The sequence below is a fragment of the Mustela erminea genome, chromosome 10, assembly GCF_009829155.1.
Source record: "Mustela erminea isolate mMusErm1 chromosome 10, mMusErm1.Pri, whole genome shotgun sequence".
Taxonomy (NCBI): Eukaryota; Metazoa; Chordata; class Mammalia; order Carnivora; family Mustelidae; genus Mustela; species Mustela erminea.
This window is the reverse complement of record NC_045623.1, coordinates 46,944,407-46,956,899: the sequence shown is the minus strand read 5'-3', so window position 1 is coordinate 46,956,899 and position 12,493 is coordinate 46,944,407. Positions and strand designations below refer to the sequence as shown.

The 12,493-nt window shown below is 43.6% G+C and overlaps 1 protein-coding gene across 6 annotated transcripts in view; it reads right to left on the bottom strand.

Annotated features, from left to right (window-relative positions):
• The window catches only part of SLC44A5 (solute carrier family 44 member 5), a 419,902-nt gene extending 408,592 nt beyond the window's left edge, over nt 1-11,310 (bottom strand). For 4 of the 6 annotated variants that reach the window (XR_004276315.1, XM_032302976.1, XM_032302973.1 and 1 more), the window contains exon 1: nt 5,021-5,059. Coding sequence is in view for 1 of the 6 variants with exons in the window: in XM_032302977.1 (XP_032158868.1) it covers nt 11,158-11,191 (34 nt within the window). In the remaining 5 variants the exon portion in view is untranslated. Of the gene's footprint in view, nt 1-5,020; nt 5,078-11,157 lie in introns of those variants that run through there. The other 2 variants (XM_032302977.1, XM_032302974.1) reach the window with 2 other exon arrangements.
• Nucleotides 11,311-12,493: the final 1,183 nt, after the last annotated feature.

The window sequence follows — 12,493 nt, the reverse complement described above, 5'->3', positions numbered from 1 at the left end:
TCTGGAAGAATGGAAAAATAATGGGGCTAGCCTGGAAATTCTCAACCTCCGTGCTATTGACAATTCAAACCAGGTCATTCTTTGCTGTAGGGACTGTCCTAAGCGTCCTGGGATGTTTACTAGCCTCTCTGGTGTCGACTCACTAGATCCCAATACCACTACTCCAGTCATGACACTACAAGACGGCCTCCACACACTACAAAAGTGACTCCAGTGTATTTTTTATTTTTTCTTTAGCTCTTTTGAGCTTTTCACCTGAGAGAATGGACTACTACAGCCAGAAACATGATGTCTAGTAAACCTTTCTCTCCTGGCAACTTTCTCCTATTGTGGCATATTTTATTAAATAGATTGCCCAGAGGTCCATTTATATGCCTCTTTTAGTGCTATATTTACTATATTTAAAGAAATAAAGATAAAAAGAAACATAACTCAGTGACAGAAAGTCGTTCTACACGAACTCTTCCTTACCTCCCCAGGAAACTGTCAAAAAAGCAGCCAAAAAATGTAAAATAGTAAAAGAGAGGTTAAAGACCATCTCAAAAAGCAAAGAGTAACACACAACAAGGAACGAAACCTATTATTTCTCCCATCTCAAAAAAATCAAATTCTCTTCTCTAGGGCTCCTCCCACTCCCAGCCGCAGCACCTCTGCTTTGCCCCTTTTGCAACAACACCCTTCAAAAGAGGGAACGAAGCTTCTCTAATCCTCCTCCCATCTCTCGTAACCTGGTCCCTTCAGACCATGACTGCCACCACAGTGAAACCACCCTTGCCAGGGTTTGCAGTCACCTTCACGTTAATAAATCCAGTGGCGATTTCTAAGTCCGCCTCATCTTACTTCACCTATGGACAGCATTTAAGGCAGCTGATTATTCCTCTTCTTTCCCACGCTTTCCCCCTTAGCCCCAGGACCCCACACTCTCTTGATTTCCCCCTTACTCACTAGTTACTGTTTTTCAATCTCCTTTACCGGTTTCCTCCTCTTCTCTCCTTCCTCTTCATAACGCAGCAAGCCTGGGCTCAGGTCATTTATCTCAGTCTGCACTCATTTCCCGGTGAGTCAGCCAGTCTGTGGCCTTAAATACCACCTATGTTCTGATGACTCCCAAACTGCCTCTCTCCCAGACTCCAGACTCAAATATCCAACCTCCTATTTGTCACTTCCACTTGAATATCAAATAAATGTTTCAAACCCAGGTATGTCTAAAAGTGAACCCCCAATCTTTCCCCCTAACTTTGCCCCATCCACAATTTTCTAATAACACTGACGGCAACTCCATCCTATTAGTCACTCAAGCCAAAAACCGTGCAGTCATCCGTGATGCCTATCTTTCTCTCACCCTCCACACACCGTTAGTTCAGAAAACCATATCAGCTTCACCTTCAGAATACATTCGGTTGTCCTTGCATTTCTCATGTCTCGTGCTTTTCCCCTAATGGATGCCACTAGCATCTCTCAACTGAAATACTGCAAACATCTTACTAGTCTCTTCTGGTTTCTCTCCTTGCACCTATAGGACACTCTCAACACAGTAGCCCCAACAATTCTTTTAAGAGGTAAGTCATGGGACAGCTGGGTGGCGCAGTTGGTTGGGCAGCAGATTCTTGGTTTGGGCTCAGGTCAAGATCTTGGCATCCTGACACTGAGCCCCACAGTGGTGTTGGGCACTCCACTGGACATGGAGACTGCTCAAGATTCTCTCTTCCTCACCCACTCATGCTCACACACTCTCTCTCTAAAATAAATAAATCTTTAAAAAAAATAAAATGTAAGTCATATCATATCACTCTTCTGCTAAAAACCTGTTAAAAACCTTCAAGGTTAAAGTCAAAGTCCTTTATTTCACTTAATTAATAAGCTAGTGATTTTTTAAAGTAATCTCTATACCCATTGTGGGGCTTGAACTCATGAACCCAAGATTAAAAGGGCTCCACTGACTGAGCCCACCAGACACCCCCAAGGTAAATTCCTTTAAAGTGTCTAAAGGGCCTAATGGAAGCTGGTCCTCCCTCGTCTTCTTGATCCCCTTTCCTACTTCTATTCTCCTTTCTAAATTCACCCAACCTGCTCTCTGTTTATCTAGAAGGTTATTCCCCTGCCATGAGTAACTATTTAACCTTCTCCAACGTTACCTCTCAATTAGGTCTATCCTAAGCATCCTAGTACTACCCACAACTGATCTCCATCATCCCGTAACAGCGTTCCAAATCCTCCTCACCGTGCTCTACATTTTTTCACAACATTTTTCAATTTTTAATATCAACGATTTGCTTATTAGTGTTTATTATTCATTACCTATCTTCCCTATGTAGAATGGAAACCTCAAAAAAGCCTCCATTTTCTTCTCTGGTAAGTCCCTCAGAATTGTACCTAGTGCAGAATACGTCTTCAGCTAATATTTGTCAAATGAATGAGTGAAATAAAATGGATGAATATCCCACTCTGAAATAGAAGGGATTGCAGCCTTCTTCTTTTTTTTTTTTTTCTTTATCCTTTTTCTCACTTTCCTGGTTACACATCAAAGCACTAGCTGGGCTGGGAGGGAGAAGGGATTCTTTGGTAGGAAGGAGTAGACAAATATAACTGGAGACCTTTTTACTGGTAGATTATAGGTTTTAAGAGACTTTTTGTCTTTTCAGTTTCAGCTGTGAAGTCTCAGGCTGTCTGGGGATTTTAGGACTTCTGTGTTCTCTTTACCACTATGATTTTTAGTTCAGTGGGGCTTCTGGTTGGAAGGTACCTTCTAAACTGAGAGAAACAAAGGAGCTAGGGATGAGGATCAAAAAATATGGGAAAGTGACAGGCTGCTAAAAGAAACTCCAGAAAAACAGGAAAAGAGATCTTTAGGTTTTCAGTCCAATTCACTACAGTAGGAAAGACAGCTAAAATTCAAGGACATGCCTGAGATTAGTAAGAAAGATTGTGAACTAGAGTGTTCTTTTTATTAAGAGACTGAAAGTGACAGATAGGGTTCAAGATAACTGTCAAAATAAGTAAATTAATCCCATTGTAGCGGAGTGTTTTTTAAAAAAATATATTCTTCCACACGCATCTCCCCTAATATTTATATACCCCTGAGAAGGTCTCGATCTCCCAAGAGAGAGATGCAAAAATAATAAATTACAAATATATTATTATCTAATGTTATGCAACAAATTACTCCAAAATTTAGTGGCCTAACACAATAGTAACCATTTATTCTCTCTCACAGTTTCTGTGATACAGGAATCCAGAAGCAGCTTAGTGGGCATTTCTGGGTTAGGGTTTCTTGCGAAATTTAGTCAGATGTTGACTGAGGCAATGGACAACTGAAGGTTTAACTGGAATGGAGGGTATGTTTGCAAGGTTGATCGCTCATATGGCTGGCAAGCTGGTGCTGGTTCTTAGCAGGAGGGCTCAGCTCCTTCCCACAGTGGGCCTTTCTACAGGGATATTTGAATGTTTTCACAATACAGCAGCTAGTTTTCCCTGAAGTAAGCAAGATAGGAAAGCAAAAGATACACAAGAGCTAGGAGAAGCTACAATGCTTTTATGTACAATGTAGCTTTCTACTATACTTTACTGGTCACACAGGTCAGCCCAGATTCAGTGTAAGAGGGAAGACTGTAAGGGTGTGAATACCAGTAGACAAAGGACATAGAGGACATCTTGAAGGCTGGCTACCACAACAGTAAAATCGTTTGTCACATGAACAGCAAAATAACCTCAATTCAGGGGTGCCTGGGTGGCTCAGTGGGTTAAGCCTCTGCCTTCAGCTCAGGTCATGATCTCAGGGTCCTGGGATCAAACCCCACATCGGGCTCTCTGCTCAGCGAGAAGCCTGCTTTCCCCTCTCTCTGCCTACCTCTTTGCCTACTTGTGATTTCCCTCTCTGTCAAATAAATCAATAAAATCTTTAAAAAATAAAAAAATAATCTCAGTTCATCTTAGAGTTGACGTGGATGCATCTTTTCCTGCTTATACCACTTCAAAAAGCGTGATCATTTATTCACCTTGTTTTGCCTTTCCATCTCTAGTGAGAGGCAAAATATAATGTAATATATATATAATACATAATATAATATAAAACCATTATACAATATCATCTTACATCTGTGAGCATTTTTTTATTAACAATGTATTTTTAATTTTAAATGCAATAAAGTTGTGACACTTCTGAGGAAAGTATAAGAAGATATATCATCCTCTTGATTCAGAAGGGAAAAAACATGATCTACCTTTCTACATTAGGTTTGATAAACCTTGAGGGAAATGAACAGATATTAAAATACTGGATGTAAAAAAAAAAAAATACTGGATGTAGACAATGTAAAAAGAGTCACTGGACTTGGTTATGTCTCTATCCACAGTATACAATTTACTCCTAGACCTCAGGAAAGCACCTAATGTCTTTGTATCTCAATTTCCTCATATGTAAAATGCAAATAATATTCATTCACATATGTAAAGAGTGAAGTATGAATATAAATTGGGAACTGAGCTCTATCATACATATGTAAATATATATGTAACATATAAAGATAGAGATATAAATAGAGCTAGATATAGATCTGTCTTACCCAGAATATGTTTTTACAAAGAGTAAACTTGGAGCACCTGGGTGGCTCAGTTGGCTAAGCATCTGATTTTGGCTCAGGTCATGATCTTAGGGTCCTGGGATCCAGCCCTCAGTGGGGAGTCTACTTTTCCCTCTCCAGATGCCCTTCCCCCATTCATGCTCACTCTCTTGCTCTCTTTCTCCCCAAATAAATACATGAAAAATCCTTTTAAAAAAAAGAGAATAAACTTAACCAAATTTGAAATAGATATTTCTGGACTTTAAATTATATACACGTATATATGTACATATAATATATAATATGCACGCATGTATATATACATGGGCACACAAACACACACATATATACAATCAAGACATAAATCTTGGCTTATACAGAATATATATTTATAAATAATAAATAATCTTGATCAAATTCCTTACAGACCTACACTATTCATATGTGGCAGCATCACTCACCTCTTTATCATTCTTCTAATAACTCTGTGGACACTGAGCATTTCTTCTAACTCCAACATACTGTGATTCTCAATAGTATGAAAAAGAGCTGATGTCACAAACACATTATGTTGCAGTATCACTAAGGGCCAGATCCATTCTTAGTTACATAATCCCTGAGGTCCTACCAGCCTTGCTAGGCTCAAAAGAGAGACTTAGAGTTCAAAGAAAGAGACAGAGGGGACTAAACAAAGCCCTGACCCAACAAAAATTCTTAGTATATTCTCAGTATTAATCTTTGGCAAAGCAGTAGACAGTTTGGAGTTGGAAAAAGGCGATGGAGGGCTTTAAAATGTTTATCATTTATATCTTCCCTAAACACCATAGCACTTTCTAATCACAAATGCTTAGGGAGTAGAAAATCATCCAAAACACCCTATACTTTCCTACCCCCTGCCAATATCTCCACAATAAGATCAGAGACCCAAGGGTAAACTTTCCCTGCTAACTAGCTGTCAAGCAGCTCCCGCCAACAAATGACAGTTTTTATCATTCTTTCATGCTGCTTTCATCTGTGAGATCTGTAATCCATAAGAACAACCTAATAATGATTAAGTAAAATCAAAGTGATCTTTTAAAAGCCTGCATGCTTTGTTATAAATGCTTCACAAGTAAAAGATCAGTCAGAAGCATAAAGGTACCCTGATTTGAACTTCCTTTGTGTTTGAATTAGAGTGTTTCTTTTGGAACACTCTCACATCAAGCTTCCGCTTCTCTTGGCAAAAATCATGAATTGGCTGATGTTGTTGTAGAGGTTTTCCTATGTCCCCTTTCCCACCATCACTCTTCTTTCACGGACTCCTTTCCGTTACCTAGGAGTCCCTCCTGCTGCCTTCCGCATTCCACCTACCCACACTCATGTTCCAGACTCTTTACAATTCTCCCTTCTAACATTACAGTATGTTTGTCCAAAGATTAGGCTTCTTTGTGAGTCTTGCTAGGTGGCTAACTAACCCAACAATCATTACCACAATTTTGAATTAGTACTTGTTTTCTTTACAATTGTTTTTCAAGCAGAAATTTTTAGAAATTCTATCAACATCTCTGCCCAAAATATTGTAGGTATTTTGGTAAGCAGTAGGAGAGGACACTTGACTATAACTAGGCCTTTTAGAAAAGTGAAGTCCATTGGGTTGCTTTACTTGGCCTAAGGAGTTGATATATGTGTAGGGGTTCTGGACAGACCCCCAATAAACCCCGCCCCCAACACACACACACACACACAATGTGCCACTTTGCCATATGGATTGATTTGAGATGAAGGCACCTACAAGCTCAAGAAAAACTATGTCCTTCCCTTAGCCACACAGAAGAACCAAATTGGAGGTCTTTCCCAGAATAAGGGTTATTAATAGAGATCAATTTTATCTGAATGATCTATCTGTATGGTAGGGCAAACATCTAATTATAAACATCTGCTCTCCTTATTGCCTTGTGAAATGCATTCCTTTCCTCTGGAATTCCAGACCCCTAACTCCTTCTCCTAAGTTCAGAGTGACATATATACCTCATTTTGCCTGTCTTTGGAATTTCCATATCTATGTGAAATCTCCGTATGTATACTTAATAAATTTCACTTTAACCTGTTAATCTGCTTCATGTCAATTTTTTTTTTTTGAAGAGTTTATTTATTTGACAGAGATAGTCACAGCGAGAGAGCAGACACAAGCAGGGGTGGGAGAGGGAGAAGTAGGCTTCCTACTGAGTGGGAAGCCCGACGCAGGGCTTGATCCCAGGACCCTGGGATCATGACCTGAGCCCAAGGCAGCCACTTAATGACTGAGCCACCCAGATGTTCCTGTTTCTTTTTCTTTTTTCTTTTTTTTTTTTTTTACTTTTAAGTAAACTCTACACCAACACGGGGCTTGAACCCACAACCTTGAGATCAAGAGTTGCAGGCTCCACCAACTGAGCCAGCCAGGTGCCCCAGGTCAATAATTTCTTAGTCCTGCTAGAAAGACCTTTGAGGTTTAACAGGAATTCTTGCTCCCTGACATATGAAAGCTGCTCTTTCTGAAATCAGCCTCAAGGATAAGAAAGTAACCTCAACCATCCAGTTGGCTTCCCACTGCACCTAAAATAAAACCTATACAAAAACCACTCCCTACTTGTCTTTACCTCATGCACTACACTCCAGCTGAACTGCCCTTCCTTTCATACTTGAACATGCCAAACTGCAACATCATTCCTGCCTTAAGACCTGCATTGCTACATTCCAGCTTTTGGCATGTAAATTACTTTTCATTTGGTTCCCACCTCAACTGTCACCTCTTCAGACAACCTCAAGTAATCCTACAGTCCTTTTTAGCACATCATCCTATTTTCTTTTCTTTGTTTTCACAATAAGTGTACTCTTTAATCCCCATCACCTATTTCCCCCATCCACTCCCCTCTTACAATCAACAGTTTGCTCTCTATAGTTAAGAGTCTGTTTCTGAGTTTGTCTCTCTTTCTTTTTCTTTGCCTCTTTGTCTTAGTTTATTTTCTTCATGGTATCATAACTGCGACTTTTTTTGTTCGTGTTATTGTTTACCTGCTCTTTCCAGGCCCCCTACCAATGCACTTACTCTGCGTTGCCTATCATGCTCATCCCTGTGTCCCTCATGTTTTGCACAGAACCTGATATGTGTTCAGTGCTCAGTAAATATATGCTGAATGAAGGCATGAAGATTAATCCAAGCATAACTTAACATTTAAATTTAAATAACTGAGAAATCCTGCACTAATATTGGAAGGGGGGCACAGTTGTTAAGGTCACCATAACTAATGTAACTAACTTGTATTTATAAGACTTTTATTGATCATGGACTACAACATTTTTTCAATGAAATATAAATATTGGATTGATAAATATTCCACTTGCATTTTTGTTTTGTTTTGTTTTTTAAGATTTCATTTATTTATTTAACAGCGAGAGAGAGCACAAGCAGGCAGAAAGGCAAACAGAGAGAGAGGGGGAAGCAGGCTTCCTGCTGTGCAGAGAGCCAGATGTGGAGCTAAATCCCAGGACCCTGAGATCAGGATCTGAGCTGAAGGCAGAGGCCTAACCCACTGAGCCACTCAGGCGCCCCTCCACTTGTGTTTTTAAAAAGCTGTCCTTTTGATGAGATATCACAAATGAATGCCAGGATTCCTTGAGAAATGCTGCCAACTCATCCTATTCTTCTGTCAGTGTTAAGAAACTACATTTCCCTTTGGCCAATTTCTAGCTGTTCTATGTATGTAGTATCCATTGCTAGGACTTCAGAAGCCAATGAGCAACTTGCTTGTCACATGCCCCAACAAATGATCTCTGGCCCTATGCAGTGTATCTAAGCAGAAAAGCAGCTCTCCTAAGATAATAACCAACACAGCATAGAATACTCTTAAACCTATGGTTTATTATTCTGCAAAATTTACCCTAGCAGGCTGCCAAAAGGAAAAAAATACAAATAAAAATAAAAGTCCAGAAATTGAGCAATTTGGTTTTCTACCAGGCAGTCTCCATTTAGCTAGTTGTAGCTTACAAGCAGATGTCTGAAAGCAAGCAGTTCTGCAAGCCTGCAGTCAGATGCTTTTGTAGAGCTGTTTTTTTAAAAGGAAAAATTGAGGCAGGTCAATGGATTACAACTTCCTGGGCTTGCTTTTGTTATCTACAAAGTATCACCACTAAACCTGCTTTGCCAAAGTGAAACTCCAAGGCTTAAAAAAGAAAAACAAGCACCTTTCCTTCTAAGAATTAAATAAACTGATTTAGAAAGAAAGAGAAAGAAAGGAAGGAAGGAAGGAAGGAAAAGAAATTCAACATTAGCAGAGAGGGGAAAAATGCCCACAAGTCAGTAAGAGCAAAATAACATACCTTTCCCTTTAAGGAAAACTTGTAGCATAAGAAAACCTTATTTTTTTAAAACTGCAATGAAATTTCTTGAAGCCACAAATCTTAGGAAAGCTTGGTTATTAATTCTTCCAGAAGAACTATTAACACTTAAATGACAAAACTCTATTAACCACTATTCTTCAATTATTTCACCATCAACTTAAATTTAAGGAAATACGCACAATCCTACCATGGCATCCAAAGCAAAAATTTCTTGGGTGTTTTTTGGTGGGTTAGAGAGAATTAAAAGGAGGTGTCTTTTCATCAAACCTCTTATACTGGTTCACTTCTCATTAATTTGGTCTCTTTGGATTTGTGTGTGTGTATGTGTGTGTGTGTGCTTCTGTCCAGGTTAACTTCAAGAGTAAGGTTGTCTTTAAGCATGTACTGCAAAACTGTAAAATTTTTTCTACTGTTCATGGACCATTTACAATCTGCAAGGTTTGGAGTGGAAATGAAATGTATTCCTGCCAATGGATAGCCACATCAGCAGTGCTGAAAAACAATCCTTCTGTTTTGCTCATCAGGCCATATGGTTCCATAAAAAAGGAGCTAAACAAAAGTGCAACTAATGCACCTTGTCAATCTGGATATAGAGGAATTATCTGATATTACCATAAAGAAATTGAAGAAGAATATATCCTCTCCTTCTTCAAGTCGTCTACCACTATAAACATATACTAATTAATTGGTAGAATAAAAAATCAGGTTTAAGGCCTTTTCTGTGTATATATATACATACATATATACGTATGTATTGTATATATGTGTGTGTGTGTGTGTATATATACATAATCAGTTTCAAACAGAATCCCAGATGTTTTGTAGTAACATCTTACAAAAATCTTCCAAAAGATTAAGGAATGTGGCTTAAAACCCTTTCTAGTAAGTGATTTGAGTACCCCAGAGCAATTAACAAGAAAGCTGAATCACCAAGATGAAGTTGTGTCCCGCTAAGTGACCTCTAGAGTGGAGCTAAGTTTCCACAAGCAGGACTTGGGGGGAAAGCAAGAAGCATGTCAAAGCCGAGCGCGCTGCTGTAACCTAGCCGTTATATTCAATAATTTACAGGTTCCCATCTCAGAGCGGTGGTCCTATTTTATATAACCGTAAAGCACAGTATGTCTCCGCCTACCGGTCCAAGAGGCCCATTGGGTCGAAATCCAACTTCAAGCACCGGCCCTTCCTCCTCCCCAAGTTACTGAGGTCCGGCCCCCCACCCCCAGGCGCACAGCGGTCCTCCGCGTGCGCGGTTACCGAGCTGACTTCCACCTCCCTGCAGTGCTGCGTACAACCTCTGGGCTACCGCCGGTTCCCCAGCGACAGCACGGGAGTGGGAGGGAGCCGTCGACCTGCGACCTCTACGAGTCCCCGCGCCTGAGGCCGGTACACGAGCTCCCGCTGCGCAGCGCTCTGCGAGTCCCGGAGACACACCCCTCCGTCCCCCGCCCAGCCAAACCGGATGCTGCCCACGAGGCTCCCTCCTGGTTGCAGCCCTGGACCACCCCAGCAACAAGCTCTTCCTTGTCCTTTCTGCCATCGCTTCTCCTCCCCTGAACTTCCCAACTTTGGAAACCCTGGTTCCAAAGGAGCAACAGGGGGCACTGCTCGCCTGCCCAGGTCGGGAAGGGGGAAATAGCGTGCAGGGACCCGGCCGGTAGCAACTCCTCTTAACCATTGGGCCAAAGGAAAGGCAGACAACTACTACCTCCTCGGGCTGGAGGTTGGGAAAATGAATGCAGAACTTGTCACCCTAGGGATGAAGGGGCGGTAGGAGAGGGGAGGTTGGGAGGAGGGAATAGGAAAGACCAAGGAAAAAACTCACTCTCTGCACACACACTCGCGCGCGCACGCGCGCGCACACACACACACGCACACACATGCAGCCTGTTTCCTAAAAGGACGAGACGCTACGAGCCAGGAGTCTCTTTTCTCCCCAGTGCCCTCAGGGGGGAACGCGCAACAGATACCCAAGCTCTCGGAGTAGGAAAGGGGTGGGGTGAGAGAAAGAATCTCCAGGTTTCCCCAGGTTAGAAAAAGGAGACAAACTCCTGTCAGAGTCTCCCCGGAGGCAAAGGGAGGTGCAGCAGTGCTGAGGTCCCTCCACCTCCCAGAGAAGGCAAACTCTTCCCCTACAGACAACCTTCCACCTGGCGGAGTCTGGATGTAAACAGGCAGGACCCCGGGGCGGACCGCGGGTGGGAGGTGGGCTGGGCCGAGGTGAGAACGAAGCGGAACTCACCCTTGATGCTGGGGGGCCCTCTCTTCTTAGCCATCTTCTGCCCCCGCCCCTCCCCCAGACCCCCCGCGCGTTTCCTCCGGCGGCCGCCGGGCTACCGCAGCCCGCTCGGCGGTTTCCAGGCGAGCTCTCGCCGCGGCTCTCAGCTCAGCAAGCCCTTTGTTGCAGTGATGGCATCTGCGAGGCGGCGGCGGCGGCGGCGGCCAGGCTGCGCGCTCGGCTCGGCTCGATTCGGCTGGCGCGGGCGCCGCCGCCCCTCTGCTCTCGGCCGCGCAGCGCTGCGAGCCTCGCGCTAGCGCTGCTGTGGCCGCTGTGGCTGCGGCGGCGACTGTTGATGCTGCTGTGGCGCTCCAGCTGCTGGAGGGGGCAGCGCAGGGACCCCGGAGCGCCCGCCCAGAGCTGACCTCCCCTTTGCCCACACCCTCCCTCCCCCACTCTCCCACCCCGGTGTCCCGTCTGAGCCGCCACCTCCAATCCAACCAGTGACGACGCCGTCATCTAGCAGCCGCTGCTGGGGAAGGCGGTGGTGGCGGCAGCGGGGGGCTGCTGGGGGAAGCTGGGAGCCCTCGGCTCTCTGGGGCCAGGAAGTGGAAAGCCAGGCAGCCTGACTCCGGTGAGGCCCGCATTCTGCCTGCCTGCTTTCCTTCGGGTCTGCGAAACCCCTTCCCAGGCGGCTGGACGTGGTGTGGGGGCCGGGGGGCGGGCGCGAAAGACACCCGTCTCCATAGGCCAAAAAGAACTCTCGCTAACTACAAGAGAACGAGCACGGGCTCGAACAACTCGGCCCAGCCACCGACTTCTCCAAAATCCTCCTCCAGGAACCAGTTCCGAATGAGCCCAGGGGCGCGCGAATGCCTCTGCCCCTCCAGAACCAAAAAGGGAAGAGGAACACTGGAAGACAGTGGAGATGGGAAATCTAATTCCAGGTGCAGCCCTCCCCCAGACACTTGGAAGGAATGACCTAGTTCACGCCCTAAACTTCTTTAAAACGAGGACTCTAGACAGTTCCCTTGGGGCTGTAGGAATAGAGGGAAAAAACGTCTCAGATGTTGGGGGAACTGGGGTTGGGGGGGTGGAGTGATTTCTTGGTGTCCGGTACAAATTTTGTCCCTGTGGTTGCATTCTTTCTGATTGGGGGTTTGGAAAGTTTTCATTTTCCTAGAGGAGCTGTCCTCTTCTGGCGTGCTGATAAGAGAAGGAACCTCCCCAGTGACCCAGGACTGCAAGGGCATGCAAAAGTTTAAGATCCTTCTGAGAATGTAAAAGTAGTAACCAGGCTTCAAAAAAAGGGCAGAAGAGGTAGAGTAATGAGGGGGTTACCAGTGTACAAAAAGAATAC